The 19,309-nt window shown below is 37.0% G+C and overlaps 1 protein-coding gene and 1 pseudogene across 1 annotated transcript in view; both read left to right on the top strand.

The window, feature by feature from the left end:
• LOC108544449 (adenylyltransferase and sulfurtransferase MOCS3-like) overlaps positions 1 to 1,013 on the top strand; it is a 135,337-nt pseudogene extending 134,324 nt beyond the window's left edge.
• Positions 1,014 to 1,039: 26 nt separating this feature from the next.
• Positions 1,040 to 19,309, top strand: part of SYT16 (synaptotagmin 16) — a 136,582-nt gene continuing 118,312 nt past the window's right edge. The window contains exon 1 of the mRNA XM_017895554.1: positions 1,040 to 1,618. Within this exon, the coding sequence (XP_017751043.1) occupies positions 1,096 to 1,618 (523 nt within the window). The 5' untranslated portion in view covers positions 1,040 to 1,095. The remainder of the gene's footprint in view (positions 1,619 to 19,309) is intronic.

A 19,309-nucleotide genomic window follows, 5' to 3' on the forward strand; every position in this document is an offset into this window, starting at 1 on the left:
AGTTAAAAGGAAGTCATTGCTATACAAGATATTGGGTAATTAAGTTTAAGCAGTGAGTTAGGCCCTCTAGTCATTTGTAACATTCATCTTGAGCTGTTGATGAGCACTGTAATAGCAATAGATATACACACACATAATATACACACATAAGCATATGTATACATTGTATGTATGTATACATGTAAAAGTATAAATATTTAGCTCCAGAGTCTTCATAGTGTCCTGTGGTTTTGTTGATATCCAGGAGCTGCTTCCTTCAGGTTGTAAATCTTGTGGGATGAAGTGTGTCTTAGGAGTCTCAAAGGTTGTGGAGAGCTATCTATCTCCGGGAGGTTGGAACATAGACAAAAGCAATGAGATTCCAGGGACATGTCTCCAGTAAGCTAGATAATCCATTTGCCACCCTCGGTTTTTCAGCGATTGCTCCCCAAGAATAGATATGATTTCTAGAGATTGCATAAAAATATAAAATCCTATTTTAAGATTTGTTTAAAGCTTTTTAATTCCAGTCACATACTTCCTTTGAAAGTACAAACTTTAGTGTCATAAAGCAGAGGTGCTTATTAGTCAGCTCTCTGGGATCTGCAGGTTTGTAGATGAAACATCCAACCTTTTATGTGTTTTGAAATGTCATACCAAACTGGATCTTAATGAAGATTCATTTATCCTTTTCACACTATTAAGGATGGTCTATGGGGACAGACTCCTCTCAGTCCACATGATCAGAACCCATTACTGCTAATGGAAGTTTTCCACATGGCTGTGGAGGTGAATAGGCATTGAAATAATCTACATCTAGGCTTTCACAGTCATTTTTATTTAACTATTTTAAGATTTCCATGATGATCCCTTTTCGTGTCCAAATGCTGTTTGACATTGTCTGTAGGTATCTAGTGATGGGTCTGAGGTTGTAACTTTAACAGGTGTAAGTATTTCTTTCCTCTGTTTCAGCTGGAAGTTTTGAGAGTGAAATATTCACAGCCATTAAGAGACCTCCAAATTAATTTCTCAACATGCTTATTCTATAGTTCACATTCAATCCAGAGCACTGAAGGAACTGAACAAGTGGACACTGTAGACATCAGATAGCTGGCCATGGTGTTGGTCATGGCGTCTCAGGATGCTCAGAACTTCTTCCAGCCTTTCTCTTCCTGGATATCTCGGGTTTATGAAGCTCTCCAGCAAGCAGGAGATATGTTATCTGCTTCGCTGGTTAACATAAGCAAACAAGACTCTAAATTGAGTGACAAACTAGATCAGGACTTAGATAATATTCAGATTCAGGAAACATACTTTGAAGATGAAGAACAAGACAATGATTGGAGTCAAGAGGATGCAAATTCCTTGTTTCTTGAAGTGGATCATTTCTCATGTTGTAATAGTGATTTGCAGGACTCTGCCCAAAATTCAAGCCTCAGGCTTAGCCAACATGCAAAGGACTCATGTTCCACAATGTCCCAGTGGCCCAATCGGGCCAGTGATGACCACAAGTCACCACATGTGCTTTCTTCTATTGCGGAGGAAGAGCATCACCTTGAAAAGCAAAGAAGTGGCCTTCAACATGGCTTTGACAGCCAGCTCCCTGGTACTTTAGAAACTGTTAATGGAAAAAAGCAAGGTAAGCTAGCCAGTCATCATTTTATCTGCGTTCATCCAAAGAGTATTTCTACTTATTTTATTTTGACTTGTTTTTAGTTATCATGTGGATTTTATTTTTCTCTCTCTTTTACCTTCCCACATACTGGCTTCTGATTGAGAGATATAATCCTTAGGAATATTTTCAATATATAAAACTTTGGAAGATCCAAGTTTGGGAGTTCCATATTTCAAAACAATAGTTCTGAGCAAGTGAAATGGTGAAAACGAGTCTGTGGATTCTGTTTGAGAAGCCCCTTGTGCACATGTCATGCTTTTAAAAATATCTTGTAAAATGTTCTTTTTTTCTTCTAGGTTAGGAATTTCTAGATGTTACTATATTATTCAGTGTGAAATCCTGTGCAAAAAGCCATACTTATTGCAGAATGTTTAGTTGATAACACTCCAAGAACACTTCTCACAGTGTTTCACTGAGACGTGATGTGAGATGACAGTGGATAGGAAATCTTTGAAATAAGAATAGCTTGATTTTCTTTTAGCTCTGAATGGTAAGGACACATTTAATAAAAACTGCCGATAAAGATTTATGCTGTGAGAACTGAGCACATACTGGGCCTTCAATAAATATATATTGAATATGATAAAAATGTAATTGACTCTCTAAAAGTAGCTGTGGTATGTTCCAGCATGAATTTCTCATGCCTCTAATACTCTAACCTTGAAGTAAGGACATTCCACCTGGTTAAGGGACAGAGGTAAATGATATGCACAGAAGGGATTTGGGTATGCGTGCATGGTGTGTAGTTGTAATGCACATATAAGTCACACAGATTGGTGAGTCATTTATGTGATCTAAAGACAAAATTATTAATGTCCCTCTTGTGGGAGAGAGCAGACTTTTCTGGAATACCTCATAGTCCATTCATTTTCCATGATTCCTTTTAGCTTTGTCTTTTTAGGGAAAAGTTTTATTCAGATATATGAAGTGTTGGCATATAAGGAAACACAATTTCATATACTTCTCATGCTTTCTTGATACTTTTATTCAAATTAAGGTAACATTGAAATGCTAGAATAAATTAGTGAAAATGAGGTAGGTTGATATTCTTTCTGAATCTGATAAGCTATAGATAATTGCAATTTTGAGTCTTTTGAAACTGTCTATAGAGATATTCTAGAAATATCTGGGCCAGCAGTAGAATTTCTTAGATTTGAGTTGAAATTTTGGTTCCTATTTTAGAACAATCTTGAAAAGGTTGAACTATATTTGAAATTGATGTGAATTTGGCATACCGCAAATTTTGCTAATTTTTGTAATTGTAAAATCTAATGGCAGTAAAACAATTGTGTTCATCTGACCCTTCCAGAGATGCTTATTCACTAGATTGGAGCCTCCAGGAAGTCAGGGACCATGCCATAGATTCATTTGTGTTTTCTTAACAATGAGCACAGTGTTGGGTGAGAGATTAAATAATAATTAACAATGGAATAGCAGCAAGGAAAGCTAACAACATTAAGAGGTAGATGCTATTATTATTCTCACTTTACAGTTGAGAAAATTGATGGCGAGAGAGTTTGAGAATCTATCCAATATCCACATTTATTATAGGAAGAAGCAGAGCTCAGGCAGTCTCATTCTAACATTTACACATACACATGTTCTCTCTTTTTTTCCTTTTTAAAGGTATAATTTACTATAATAAAATTCATCCTTAGTATATAGTTCTATGCTTTTTGACAAATAGACATGGTCTTGTAACCACCACAACCAAAGTATAAAATGGTTTTGTTATGTCAGAAAATTCTCCTACATTTGTTTTTAGTCAGTCCTTTCCCTACTCCAGCCCCAGACACGTGTGGGTACATTTTTAGCCTCTCCTGTTTTATCTTTTTCAGAATGTCATATAAGTGGAATTACACAGTTTGTCATCTTTTGAGTCCAGCTTCTTTCACCTGTCATAACGTGTTTGAGATTCATCCATGGTGTTGTGTGTTTCAGTAGTTTTCCCTTTTTAATTGCTGAACCATATTCCGTTGAATGAATGCACTAGTTTGTTGATTGATCAGTTGAGGAACATTTTGGTTGTCTCTAGTTTTATTTATTTCCAATATCAATGTCTATTATTTCTTTTTCTTGACTGATTACCCTGGATAGGGCTTCTATTATCATGTTAAATAAGACTGGTGAGAGTGAATATTCTTGCCTCAATCTTAAACAGTGTTAAATCCTTCAGTCTTTCACTGTTATACTCAGTAGTTAGGTGCAGGCTTCTGCAGATGCTCTTTATTATGGTGAAGAAGTTCCCTTGTATTCTAGCTTCCTGAGAGTTTTTATCAAAAAAGGATGTTAAATTCTGTCAAATGCTGTTTCACATCTATTGAGATGATCATATGATTTTTGTTGTTTAGTATGTTCAAATAAATTACACTGTGTTTTGAAAGTTGAGCCAGTTTTGCATAGCTTGGATAAAATCCACTCGGTCATGTTATGGTATTCTTTTAATGTATTACTGGATTTGATTTTTTAGTCTTTGCTAAAGATTTTTTTTCCATTTATTTTTATTAGGGATATTGTTTTGTAGTTTTCCTGCAATATCTTTGGTTCTGGGTAATGTTGACTTTATGAAATGAGTTGTGAAGTGTTTTTCCTTTTCTATAGACTGGAAAAACTTGTGTACAATTATTATTTTTTAATGTTTGCTAGAATTTTTCAATGAAGCCTTCTGAGCCTGGCATTTTCTTTGTAGGAAGGTTTTGAAACACAAACTCAATTTATTTAATAGGTATAAGAGGAACCTAGTTATTTGTTTTTTTCTTAAGTGATTTTTTGGCACTTTGAGTTTTTCAAATTTTTTCATTTCATCTATGTTGTTGAAGTTATGGACATAGTAGTTAATTACTACTTTTTAAATGTTGTTAGGATTCATGGTAATTTCTCCCTTTATTTCCTGATATTGGTAATTTTTTTCTTTTTTTGTTGCTGATCTGTCTGGCTAGCGGATTATTTGTCTAGCCACCTACCTATCTTGTTTTTTCCAAACATCTCAATTTTGGTTTAATTAATTTATCTCTATTCTTTTTCTGTTCTTAATTTCATTAATTTCTGTTATTATTTTCTTGCTTTGGGAATAATTTGTTCTTTCTTATTTTCTATTATGGATGTATAATTTTTCCTCTCAGCAATGCTTTAGCTGTATCTAATAAGTATTAATGTATTTTGTTTTATTTTAATTCCATTAAAATATTTTCTAATTTCCTTTGTTGCTCCTCTTTACTGCATTGGTTATATAAAAGTGTGTTGGTTAAGTTCCAAATATAGGGAATATTCTATATATTTTTCTGTTGTTGATTTCTAGTTTTATTCCATTATGACTTGAGCACATACTTTCTATTATTTTAGTTTTTAAAATTTAATTAAGGTTTGTTTTATTACCCTGTCCTGAATTGTCAAATATTTCATGTGCACTTGAAAAGATTGTATATTCTGTTACTGGAGAGAGTATTCTATAAATTACAAGTTTTTTGAGGCTATTTTTTAGATTTTCTAATACTTATTTTGTCTCTCGATTTTTTTTCTTTTTTAGCCTACTGATTTTGTTCTGTTGATCAGTAAGGGAGGAGTATTGAAGTCTGTAACTCTGATTGTGGATTTGGCTATTTCTCTTTTTTATTTCTATCAGTTTTTGCTTTGTGTAGTTTGAAACTCTGTTAAGTATGTACACATATTAGAAATATGTATCTTCTTGGTGAATTGACCTCTTTGTCATTATGTAATGTACCATTTTTACCTCTAGTAATGTTTCTTGTCCTAAACTCTACTTTGATATTAATACAGCTCCTCCAACTTTCTTTTGATTAGTGTTGACATGATATATTCTTTTCCATTCTTTAACTTTAAACCTATTTTATATGGTGGGTTTCTAGTACATAGCATATAATTGGGTCTTACTTTATAATCCAATATGACAAGTTTCCACTTTTAATTGGTGTGTTTTAACTATTTGTATTTAATACAATTATTGATATTGCTGAATTAAAATCTGTCTTCTTGCTAGATTCATTTCTGTTTGTTCCATCTGTTCTTTGTTTCTTTTATCCTAATTTTTCTGCTTTCTTTGTATTGAGTATTTTTATGATTTCATTATATATCCACTCTGGGCTTGTGTTAAAAAAGGCTTAATGTCCATCCTAGGATCCCTAATGCAAGGATCTTTAATTAACTTCAGTCTATCTTGAAATAATACTGTGTTGTTTCATGCATGGTTTGATGATGTTGCAATAGTATACTCTCAATTCTTCCTGCTTATCCTTTGTTTTACTGATGTCATATATTTTACTCTTATACATGGAATAAACGTATAATATACTGATACTGCTTTGCCCTAGACTATTGGTTATCTCTTAGAATGGTTAAAATAAGACAAAAAAAGGCTGAGGTGGGAGGATTGCTTGAGCCCAGGAGTTTAAGGCTGCAGTGAACTGTGATTGTGCCACTGCACCCCAGTCTAGGTGACAGAGTGAGACCTCATCTCTAAAAATCATTTTAAAAAACCCCTCCTCAAAACCAAACCAAATTTAAAAAGATAAAAATATTATATTTACCTCATTTAGGCCACATGAACATATGCCGCTAATGAATTATCCCAACTTTTCTTAGAAAAATGCTTGACATCTATATTTAAAATATTTTAGGTATTTTATTTATTACCTTCATTTATTCAATTTGAAGCGTTCTTCATTTTAACATTTCTTATACTGTATATATGCTGCTAATCAATTATGTCAGCTTTTGTTTGAAAAATTTTCTCAATTATTTGAAAAATATTTTAGCTAGGTATAGAATGTTGGTTGACAGTTTCTTTCAGCACTTTAAGATTGCCATTTCACATCTTATGGCTTGCTATAATACTTTCCTTTATTTTTCTGCATGTAATATGTGTTTCTTTCACTTGCAGCTTTCAGGATTTTGTCTTTATCTTTGGTTGTCAGTAGAGTGTGTCCAGGAGTGTTTGTGCATGGACATGCATGCATGTGTATGTTTTGGTATTTGTTTTTCTTGTGTTTTCTAAGCTTATTAGGTCTGTGGGTTTAATGATTTTCATTACTTTTGAAAAAGTTTGGGTGATCATGTCTTCAAATACGTATTCTGCCCCATTCTCTCTTGTTCCTCCTTCTTGTATTCCTGTTATACAAATATTAGATTGTTTGGTATTATCCCACAGCTCTCAGATGTTTTTCTTTGTTTCATCACTTTTTTTTTTTTTCTTCTTCATAGTTCAGTTTGGGTAGTACCTACTAACATAGCATCTTCAAGTTTACTAATATTTTCTTTGACAACATCAAGGTTACAAAAGCCTTTTTTATTTCTGTTACCATGTTTTTCATTTCTAGCATTTTGATTTGACTGCATTTTAAAATAGTTTCAGTCCCCCTGCTCATCACTTCATGCACATTCCCCCCTTTCCATTATGGCTTTTAACATATTAATCACAGTTATTTTAAAATTCCTTGTCTGATAGTTCCAATATCTGAGTCATATTTGAGTTTGGCTTTCTTGGTTGTTTTGTCTCTTGACAGGGTGTTTTTGTTTCTTTTTTGTTTGTCTTGTAATTTATGACTGAAAATAGAACATTATATGTAGGGAAAGTATGTGATATTTTTTGCTGGAAGTGAGCAAGTCTTGTCTAATGTAGGGTGTTTAGTGTGAGGGGGTTGAATCAGTTTAGTCAACATTTGAGTTGGGTTTTTGTTTTGTTGTTATTGTTCATCTCAGTGTGACATAAGCTTCAAAATTCTCTATTACTACATTGTGTTTAGGGTAGAGGCCTGTTTGTTACACAGTTTTGTCAATATTGGCTCCATCTTTAACATTGTCTTCTCTTTTTGCCTATGCATCAGAGAGTGTCTTTCTTTTTCAGGCTTTTGTCCCTTTCCCAGGAGAAGCCTGTTATTATGCATTACTTATGGTTTGTTAGTGTGATGCGGTTGAGTTGGAGGTTGTGTTTCCTGCTGTTCTAGAGTGCTCTCCGTCTTAGGCAATTGCTGTGTTCCTATGTCTTGGGGTTAGGACATTCTCAGTAGTCCTGCCTCTCTCCCCAGATACAAGGGAATCTCCAGTGGTCTGACCCCAGGAGTTTTTCCTGCCCTTTCCCCAGGGATAGAAGTGTTTATTCTGTTCTGTTCACTCACCTTAATGTGTCTTTACCTGTGGTCTAAAAACAACAGGATTTGCTACTGTATTAGTCCATTTTCATGCTCCTATCAAGAACTGCCTGAGACTGGGTAATTTAAAAAGAAAAGAGGTTTAATGAACTCATAGTTCCGCAGGGCTGGAGAGGCCTCAGGAAACTTAAAGTCATGATGGAAGGGGAAGCAAAGGTATCCTTCACATGGCGGCACCAAGAAGAATGAGAGCTGAGTAAAGGGGGAAGTTCCTTGTAAAACCATCAGATCTTGTGAGAACTTACTATTATGAGAATAGCATGGGGGAAACCACCCCCATGATTCAATTATCTCCTTCTGGGTCCCTCCCACCACACGTGGGGATTATGGGAACTGCAATTCAAGATGAGATTTGGGTGGGGATACAGCCAAACTCTATCAGCTACCCTTCCCCAAGTGGCCTAAGGCTTTTGTTTCGTAATGGAAATTCAAGAGCGGAATCTTGGTGGGGCTTCTTACTTTGCCTGTAGTAGCCATTGTTCCCCTTCCTCATGACTGTATCATGACAGCAGCTTTCTCTTCTCCTGCTCTCCACCCAGTCTTTCTTGTGAGTGCCTGGTGAGCTCTGTGATGAGCTTCTAAGTGGGCTTGAATTTCCATTTGGTTTGTGACTCCCGTGGGTTCTGTACTGCTGTGCTAGTCCACTAGGCCTTTAGAAATAACTGGAAAATATTCGTTTAATTCTTAACAGCTTGTATGAATCTAGTATCTGCCCCTTGCCAGCAAGTGCTTGTGTTCTTTCTCTCCTTAAAATAAGTTGCCTCTTTTTAATTTTTGGACTAGTTGATTGCTTTATGACTTCAGCTTTCTGATGAGTTTAAGAAAATATGTGATTTGACCATTTATATAAATTTTGTTATTGTTTAAAGAGTGGGACCATTACTTCCACCTGTCTACATCTTAAGTGGAAGCTGGAACATAGAGTTTATATACTTAACACTACACTGTGAAATTGAATTGGACATTCTTATTAAACTGGGTAGCATGTTTGGGCTGAGGGATAATTGTGTAAATAACATATTGGTCTTCCATTAAAGAGTTCTGTGATGTGTGTGATATATGTAACCAATCCTATAAAAAAAGTTCGTGAGAAGTTATAGTTATGTACGTGATAACTTTTGGTATGATTTTGCCAGAGGTGATCAGATAAGGTTTTTGTGAGCATGAGTCAGAATTTAATAGGTGAATGGAAGGAGAAAGGCATTCCAACTGGAGGAAATGTCATGAATGCTGACATGTGAACAAACCTGACATTTTCAGGGATGAATCATGAGGCTAGAGCTAAGGCTGTGAATGGGAAGGTCTTTGTTTTTTGTGTTAAGAATTTAGCCTTCATCCTGTGTATTAGTCCATTTTCACACTGCTGTAAAGACATACCTAAGACTAGGTAATTTATAAAGAAAAAAGCTTTAATTGACTTACAGTTCTGCGTGGCTGGGGAGGTCTGAAGAAACTTACAATTATGGCAGAAGGTGAAGGGGAAGCAAGGCACATCTTATACAGCAACAGGAGAGAGAGAGAGAGAGAGCGCGCACAAAAGGGAAGTGTCACTTTTAAACCATCAAATCTTGTGAGTACTCCCTCACTATCATGAGAACAGCATGGGGGAAACTGCCTGCATGATCCAATTACCTCCCACCAGGTCCTTCCCTCCACACATGGGGATTATAATTCAAGATGAGATTTGGGTGGGGACACAGAGCCAAACCACATAATCCTGTAAACGACTGGGAATCTTAGAAATATCTTAATCAAGGGTGGCACCCACAGAACTCTGATATAGAAGGATAACTTTAGTATCAGTTTGGAGGCTAAATTGGAGGGGAGAATATGTGTTGGAGAACTATTATAGTAGCTTGTAAGAAGGAACCTGTGTAAGAGAATATGAACATATAAACAAAAATAATTATCATTTTGTCATTGTTCTGCCAAAAAGACATCTCACAAAGAGAGTCTGTGACATGGTTCTGGCACGCAATGGGGTACCACCTCATTACTGTGGAGGTAGAAGACCAGCGTCCCCTCTTGGCCTCTTTGACCCTTGAAGAGGTGCTCTTCATTAATGCTGAGTTAAGATGGGAGTTCCATCTTCTCATGTGGTTTCCAATGACCCCGAGGTGCAGGTGGCCTCATTACCACTGGGTTCTGGCGAAAGTCTTGGGTCTCTGCTAGACCTTCCTTGACATTACCTAAATGGGCAGGAAGAGGTGTGCCTCATGACTTCCAGGCGGGGGTGGAAGACAGGGCTTCCCAAATGGTCTCCAGTGAACACTGTGTGGGTGGGGGATACTCACCTCTGGCATCAGGGATGGAAGTTCCAGTTCCTAGCTTGGCCTTGTCTGGCATGCCTTGTGAGAGTATTGGGTTGCCTCATTACAGATTGGTGAGGATGGAAGTCTAGGTTCCGCATGTGGCCTTGTTGTCATGGGTAAAGTTGAGGACACAATTTTTTTCTGTGCTGTTTGGCTTGAGTAGAGCAGGTCCTATCTAAACATTTTCTGTCTTACTAGGCTGCACCTTTCCTAGTCCTTTGGGCAGAGAGAGCAAGCCTTTATTGAGACTTTTGTTTTGGTCAGTGTACATGGGCATTTTTGTGTTGCCAGCTTCTTCAGCTTCAGGTCTGGGATATATGAGGTAAAAGAGCCCAGGGAACTCATGACTATGTTGTTCCTTGAGTCCCAAGGTTCCTATCCATTCTACCTTCTTCTCTGCACTTCTCAGTCTTCTGATCTCTGTTTAATAGACAATGTCTAGGGTTTAGGGTGGTACTTAGAGGGAAGAAGAGGGAAAAGTATGCTCACTTTCTTCCTGGATGTTTTCACATTAGTCCTTAAAGAGCATTATGACTTTGAATTCCACCCACTTCTTTCCATTTCACAGGGAAAATAAGAGCAGTAGAAAATGATAAAGAGTGGTGTGGGTGTGTAAGTAGATATGAGGAGGAACATTTCTCTATAAAGAGAGGTGTTATACTGTGGCCCCTTTTAACCAATCAAATATGTATTGAACATCTATCATGTACAAAGCATTGTGGGGAGCAGACAAGTATACACAAGTATAAGCCACAGGCCTTTCCTTCAGACTGTGCAGAAGCCTATATCACTTGTTTATTCTGTTCCGGAGGATGCAAAAATGTTTTCAATGCCCCAGCTCTGTGGTGGCGCTGGGAATTGGGAAAGCAGCATGGGCTTAGAGTGAGACAGCCTCGGCCCAGTTCACTCACAGCTTTATAGATGGAGGAGCTCGCCTAAGTTGCCTCTAGGGAGCTTCCATTTCTCTCTCTCGCTGATGTGATATAGCCCACTAATTTACTTCAAATGCCTTTTAGCCATTGAACAAAAGCTCTTATTTCTCTTTCCTCAAAATATTTAAGTACCCTGAGGACCCTCTAAAACTAGGATACGTGATTGGACTCTTAGCTGTATGGGTGTTAAAGCACCTGTTTTTTGTTTTGTTTTGTTTTGATTTTACTGATGGGTTAACAGTCTCGAAGACTCCTCATGCGCTCAGTTGTTCCTTTATACCATGGGGTGATGTAAGCCATAGCACATGGGCTGCTTTGCAGTCTGTTGAAGAGAGGTATTAGGAAATACGCTAGGGAAAAGCAGCATTTTAATCAGTGATTTATGTGCACGTCTTAAAAAGCCTTGTCAAGCTCGCTTTTCCCATTTAACCTTGAATTCTTTTCATAATGTTGTATCTTGATTTTATGTTTCTTAATGTGCCATATTTTTCTCCACAATAGATTTTAAGCTAAATTGGCCCAAAACAAGAGGGATGCTGAATGCTTTTTGTAACCATGGAAACATTTCTGGGCACTTACTGAGGACCTGGTTGCCAATAGTAATGTAACAGAGAAAATAGATACACTTCATTTAGCAGTTGCCGATGATTAAGAGGCAGAAAGACTACTTATAGTGTCATCCCAAGATAGGCTTTTTGGTTTAAAGACTCAAATCCAAAACACCACCTTCTCAGTAGAGAAGCAGCTATGACACCTTTGATATGTGATGGGAAGGAGTTCTAATTGCATTTAAAAATCATCTTTGTTTTCAGTTTTTCACCTCATGCTTTTTTTGAAGCTGTTTTTTAACCACATGTATTTGTCTCCAAGAAATATGCTCACTATTTCCTGAAATAGCCTGCTAATGGAATTAATGTGTTCCAAGCACATTGGCATATAGAACTTTAGAAACAATCTCTGAATGTACTTAAAATATAGAACAACAGGCTTTGAAATCATGGTGATATTTTACTTTTCAACCAGATTACTCTGCTAGGCTAATGTAACATGGAAGGGAAAATCCTACAGTGTTCTTAGTTGCTGATTGATTCCAACCCTTTGCGGATTGAAGGTATTTTCTTCTGTCAGTATTATTGGGATTGCTTGTGGCAATTGAGACTAAGTGGTATCAGATAATATAATATAGCTGATTCACAAATCATACAGGCCTTATCTTTTCTACAGGATATGCTATTGCATGTGAAATGTTGCATTCCACCTTTCCTTCCTTTGCAGTACTGGAACTTTGCTTTTCCATTGCATAAATGCTTTCTTGAAAGTAAGCCTATGCCTAGTTAAATTTATCTTCATTTGTTAGTCCTTCATTTGATAGTATTTGCCATCATGTTCCTTGGTTATCCAGAACTGTCCAGGGAAAAAGTTTTAATATTCTGTGACTGCTCCAGAGTCTGTTTTCTAAAAGCTTTATAAAGTTAATTTTCTTGATATATTGATTTACATGTTTTAGCAAAGGTAGATAGATATTAATGAACATGTTAGCAGCTGACATACAGTTTTCAAAGTCTTGACGTTTAAGGTGAGAAGATGATTATTCCTATTGTTACTTATTTTGCAGTTTTGTGTCATTTTTGGAGGAAATTTCAGGCATATAACAAAATCCTATGTGGATAGAAGTTAGAATATGTAAGATACAAATAATCAGATGATTCAATCCTTACTTTGACTTCTGGATGTTGTTATGATAGAATACTGGAACATTTTGAAGGACAGATTCAAAATAAGAAAATTAAGTCCTTTTTTTTTTTCCTATTCTTAACATAATTAGGAATGGATTAGAGGAATTAGAGGCAAATTATCCTCCAGATAAGCTTAAATCCCATTTTAACAATTCTCAAGGAATAAAAAAATTTTCTTTATTAGTGGAATCACTTGCTATATTTTTTTAAAAGCTCAGAAGTTTTCCTTGTCCTATAAAAGTAAGAGCAGGGATATCTTTTTTACAATTACCCAGCCTAAAGGGGAAGAAACCAGAGCTAGACAGGAAGTACAAACGTAATAAGATCTTTTCTCATTTATCTTATTTCTTCTTCCTGAGGAAGATTCTTACCTGTGTGTTTGTGTGTTGTTTATTTATTTATTTATAAAAATATCATGGAGATATTATCCTCTTCTTCCCTCCTCTATTCTTTTTTCTTTGGTAAATCTCCTTTCTTTCTTCGCTGGCACCCTCTTCCCATACCTGCCCCTGAGGAGAGCGAGTCTTGTTTCTGAAAAGGAGCCTTATAGCAGGAGGAGTTTCTGAAATGTGATTTTAAGTTCCTCTTCTCTTTGAACTCATGTTAATTATGCTAAGGGCTGGCCTAGGTCATTGCTAATGGAGTTCTTAGTGCCCTTTATATTTCCTAGTTTTAAGTTTATGAAACATTTTAAAACAGAAAACATACAGTAATATAACAGAGTCACAGATCGCCACTTTGCCAAATCTTAACATTTTGTCATATTTCAGATTTATTTTAAAGAAGCCAACCAGGACAAAGGGAATTGAAATACCCTGAGAAGCCCTTTTTGTTTTCTTTCTTTTCTCTACTCACTGGGGTAAAACAAATCTAAATTTGGAAATTATGATTCCCATTGTGTTTCTGTTTTTTGTTTTGTTTTGTTTTTTTTTTTTTTTTTGCTGCAAGCATATGTATCTGTAAACTACATGTAACATAATTTTGCATGTTTTAAAACTTTATACAAGTGATATAATGCTAAACGTATTATTTTGCAATTTTTTCCCTTCCCTCTGAATGTTATGTTTTTGAGTTATGCAGATACACGTAGATTTGTTTTAGTTTTACTGCTACATGGTAGTCAACTGTATTAATATACCATTTTTCCATCCTTCAGTTGATGAACATTTAGTTTATTTCTAAACTTTTACTATTAAAAATAATTCTGCAATATAAATGTCTCTTTGAGCACATATACTGGAGTTTATGTAGATGGTATGTATGAAGAGACTGTCCTATTCCACACCGCTTTCTTAAACTAGGTAGTTTCTTTCCTGGTCAAGGTCCCTTGAATGAATTTCCTTTCCTTCCCCTGCTTTATCTTTAGGTGGTTCAAACTGGTTTCTTTTCCTTGTCACCAAGAGAGTCATAGTCAATAGTGAACTTAAGGCATTAAAAGAATCTAAGTATTAGAAGTTGTCTGTGTGTTTAATAGCAAGTTTAAATAATGAATAAATGAGAACATGGGCAGTGATTCCAAATCTTAGGAGGGTTACAGGCTCCTTTGAAACTTTATGAGAGTTACAAACTCACTTGTCCAGAAAGATCCATCATGACATATCAAAAAAATTTATAATGACACTTTATGGGTTCATGGACCTCCTGAATTTCATGTGTGTTACTCCAGATTAAAGTCAACCAAGTTTACAAGAGGAAACTAGTAATAATACAGTCAGGAGTTAATCATTGTACCATTCATTTTCAATTTGGCTTTTCTAAGAAGATAAAATTGGAGAAATGCGTTGGAATCTGTTCTGGTTCTCAAACTACTGTCAGCTCAAATCCATTCTTCTAGATTCTGCTTTGGATGTTGGGTTTAGAATTCTGCAAATTACAGTTCTCCTATGGTGGTGGATCATCGGATTCTCCTAGGTTCTCCTATGCCCAAAAGAGCAGTAAAAAGACATTGAAAGATGGGAGGAGATGAGAAGGGACTTACTGATTTCTGTTTTACTCATTGTTCCTATTAGGGGTACTCCAGCACAGCCCTTCACTCTGCTATCAGCAGTTTGGGTTCTCATCTGTAACTTCTTTCAGTGTTCCAGAACCAGCCTCATTCCAGCCCACTCGGAGGAACAGCACGCGTCAGACAATTTTTCCTCCTCAGATGCCTGAGCCCAGTTCTGTGGCGGCTGATTTCTGATAATTTGACTGCTTTCCTTTGGTCCTCAGCCCTAGGGGTGGTAGCTGCTTCATGCAGTTGTAATCTCTGGCCTGTTTCCCTATTCTTCTTCGTATTCATTTGACATCCACTACCTGTGAAACCAATTCCCTGTATTAAATAAATTGCCTCTGTTGATAATTTCTGCTTCCTTGAAATTTGACCAGTAGTGTAATGAAAGTGTTATCAAAGCATTTGTATAGATCTTAAAATAGTCTATGTTAATTGCACAAGACCTAGATTCTGCAGGTAAACTGCGACTTTCTGGAAATTATAGGTAACTGATGAAGCAGACATCTATGTCTTACCCATATCTGATATTCACCAGCCAAACAAATAAATATAACATGTCAGGTGATGAAAAGTGCCATGTAGAAAAATAAAGCAGGATAAGGGGATACAAATTAATTGGATGAATGCTACCTTAATAGGGTGATCCTATGTTTTATAGGATGATCTCTCTGAGAAGGCAGCATGTAAACAGAGACCTGAACGAAGTGAAGATGAGAGCTGTGCAAATATTTGAGGGAAGAACATTCTGGGTATAGGGAAAAATAAGTGGACATGCCCTGGGGTGGGGTGAGGAGTGTTTTGGTGTTTGATTGATTCACTTTGCCCGTGCTTACTAGCATCTGGTCCTTGGTAATGCCATCTAGTTGTTACTCTGGAATTTCTGCTATCCTAGAAATTTCCTAATATTTAATACATTTTTACTAAAGGATGTCAGGTATAGGATCATCACAAGAGACATTGTTGTTCATGGAAAGACTTTGAGAACTTTTATATTATTTCAAACGTTTTTTTTTTGCGGGGGTGGGGGGCAGGGATAAACACAGTTGAAACATCAAGCAGTATCTTCTTAAGCTGTAATATCAGAGCCTATTTCAAAACCAAAACAAGAACTTTAGGTTTTCTGGGACTACTTACTTTTATTCTGTTTTGATCTCACAAAAGTAGCCACTGCAAAACCTATGTGCAGAAAGTTAAAAAACTGTTCTTCAGCATTTAAATGCATATTGACCAGCAGTTACTTCTGTTGAAGTCTGCTAAATCAGTTTTTACATGAACCACAATTTCTTACCCTTAATATTTCCCTTTGCGAAGTTGGATTTATTCTTAGCCGTAAAGTGATATAGAGGCAATATTGCTTATGTCCCAGAAACCACACTATTTACACAACTGAACTAAAGTCAAATTAGGAATTTCTTGGCTTCTTATGAGCAAAGATAAAGGCGTGAGCTCAAGTAATGGATGAATCTGGGAGTAAATCTGGTTTCATGGGGAATTCTATCTAGAAGTGCAAATGTTATCTTTGGGACCTGGTTTCTCCCCTTCATCCCCAGTTTCTAATCTCTACTTTCATTTGGGCTGGCTCCATTCTCAAGCTCCATGCATAGCCAGATGGTTGCCAGAACCTCCCAGTTTATATCCTCCTAGGTTATAATCCAGCGAGAAAAACAAAAAAGCACTACTTTCTGGCAATAAGAAGAAAATGCTGGAATTAGCACTAATTGGCTTGATTTGTGTGGCTTGACTTGAATTATGTGATGAACTTTAGCAATCACTGAAGCCAGGGAAATGTGATGTTCTGATTGGCCAGGTCTAAGTCAACTGCTGCTTCTGGTGTTTGGGGTAGAGAGCTTTTCCAGAAATGACCTGAGAGTGGAGGAAAGGTGATTTACTGGAGAAGATGAAGGTTCCAGAAGTGGAAAGAATAGATACTGGGTGTCAAAAAACCCCACAGCTCTGTTAGAGGAGTCAATGCCATTCATAGACCTCTCCACTGCTTTTACATTGAATGCTGGTTACAACCCTGTTTCAAGGAAAAGCCTAGATTTCTTGTGTCACCACATATGCCATATATCACCATAGGACCCCAAACACCTACTTCTCAGTGCTTATGGACACATGTCTCCCACAAGTCAGGGAACACTATATGTATGTATATATACACACATGTGTGTGTGTGTATATATATAAATAAAAAATATATATACACACATATATATATATTTTTTGATGCCGTGCATCATTTGTCACTGCTGATTTAGATCATGGCTTTTCTCCTGCATGTTAAAAAAAAACTCTCTAATGCACCTTTTTAGAATGGTGTAACCATATAGGATCTGTATTAGTTATCTATTCATGCATAACATATTACTACACATTTAGTGGCTTAAAACAACACACATTTAATATGTCACAGTGTCTATGGATTAGGAGTCCAGGCATGTGTTAGCTGAATCCTTTGCTTAGGGTCTCACATGGCTATAATCAAAGTGTCAGCTGGGCTGCATCCTCATCTGGAAGTTTGACTGGGGAAAAGTCCACTTCTAAGCTCTCTCAGGTTGATGGCAGAATTGATTTCTTTGTATTTGTAGGATCGAGGGCCCCAGCTTCTTACTGGCTGTTGGTTGGAGGCCACCCTCAACTGCTGGAGGCTTCCTGAGGTCCCAGAGGCTACCTTGCCACATAGGCTTCCCCAACATGTCTGCTTACTTCATCAAGCTAGAGTCTGATAGCAAAAGGAATCTCATGTAATGTAATTGTGGTGTGACATCTTATCACCTCTGCTATATTCTACTGGTTGGAAGCACAAGTGCCATCAACACTGAAGGGGGAGGGGCACCAAAGGCATGGACACTAGAAAGTGGGGCTCAGGGGGACTACTTTAGCATCTTCTTACCACAGGATTCTATATTGTCCATTTAAATAAATAGAGAAATTGCACAAAAGGTGGGCGCTACTTACATGCCTTCATATGAGTTATTTACTCTTATAGATTTTTTTTTAAGTGAGGAAATTATATTTTTGTCTTCAAAGGCAACTTTTACTTTACCTTGGCTATTCTGCAAATGGTGCGTCCAGGAATTGTTCTTAAGATGATTTTGGTTATAAGCTAAATCTATATAGTTGAATCGATTTTGAAATTATAAAGATAGTAAAAGGAATGCAGATTGTAGGAAAACTCACACTAGCATGAGCTTTCTCACGGAAAGTGCCTAAGACAAGAGACTTGCCAAGAATCCTTGTTGATTTTATAGATCACTTCAGGTGAAGAACTTCTCAATTGCAAATGTTAGCAATAATATATAGAGTGACAACCTTAACTATGTAGTAACCTTAACTTATGGTAGACATTTTACATACATTATATTATTTAATCATCATCAAAATGTTATGAGGTGTATCCAGAGTGGTGGTAGATTCTTATTCCTATTTTTAAATAAAAGGTAATCATTTTAGGGATGTTAAGTAGCTTGTTCGGTGTCACTATCTGGTAAAGAAGCTGGGTTTTCAAGCCACATGTGTCTGACTCAAAACATCAAGGCATTCTCCTCATGGTGGTGGTTGTCCCAAAGTGGGTTGAAGTGCCCCCACTTCCATCCCATGCCTTTGCTACAAGAAATTCAGCTCAACAGCATTTACTGGCAATGAAAAAATTCCTGGGCGTTATGGTTTCTGAGAGTGGACTTACACATTCCTAGGTCAGGTTTAAGGAGTTTACGGGAAAATAGGCTGTATTTGCAGTCTCTACTTCCTCCTGCCTGCTTCTTCATTCACTGCGATTTGGCTTCTATTCTATTACTCCCATGGGCATGTTTTTTTTGTTTGGATTGCCGTGACCTCCTGAATGGTTTAGTCACAAAATCAGTCTTCCTCCCCGCTTCCTTCAACTTTACTTGACTGATTTTGACAGTTAAAATTGTTGACTATTCGGCCATGTGTGGTGGCTCATGCCTGTAATCCCAGCACATTGGGAGACCGAGGTGGGAAGATCACAAGGTCAGGCGTTCAAGACCAGCCTGGCCAATACGGTGAAACCCCATCTCTACAAAAAATAAAAAAATTAGCCAGGTATAGTGGCGGGCACCTGTAGTCCTAGCTACTCGAGAGGCTGAGGCAGAAGAATTGCTTGAACCTGGGAGGTGGAGGTTGCAGTGAGCCGAGATTGTGCCACTGCACTCCAGCCTGGGCAACAGAGTGAGATTTCATCTCAAAAAAAAAAAAAAAAAAAAAAAATTGTTGACTATGCCACCCATGAAATTCATTCCTTACCTGGGTTCTGGACTCCACTTGTTCCTGGTTTTCTCCCTGCCACACCTAGTCATTCATTTTCATTCACCTTCCTCTGCCTGTCCCTTAAATATTTGGTTCCCTCTTATGCATCCTTCCATGACTTCCATGACAAATCTTCATCTCTAGTCTGGACCTCTTTCGAACCATGGGTTCATAGATCCAGCTGCCTTCACGTGGATGACAGATATCACATACATGTTTAAAAATATAACTAATCATCTTCCTTTCTTA

Source organism: Rhinopithecus bieti, unplaced genomic scaffold (genome assembly GCF_001698545.2).
Source record: "Rhinopithecus bieti isolate Rb0 unplaced genomic scaffold, ASM169854v2 scaffold_25987, whole genome shotgun sequence".
Lineage (NCBI taxonomy): Eukaryota > Metazoa > Chordata > Mammalia > Primates > Cercopithecidae > Rhinopithecus > Rhinopithecus bieti.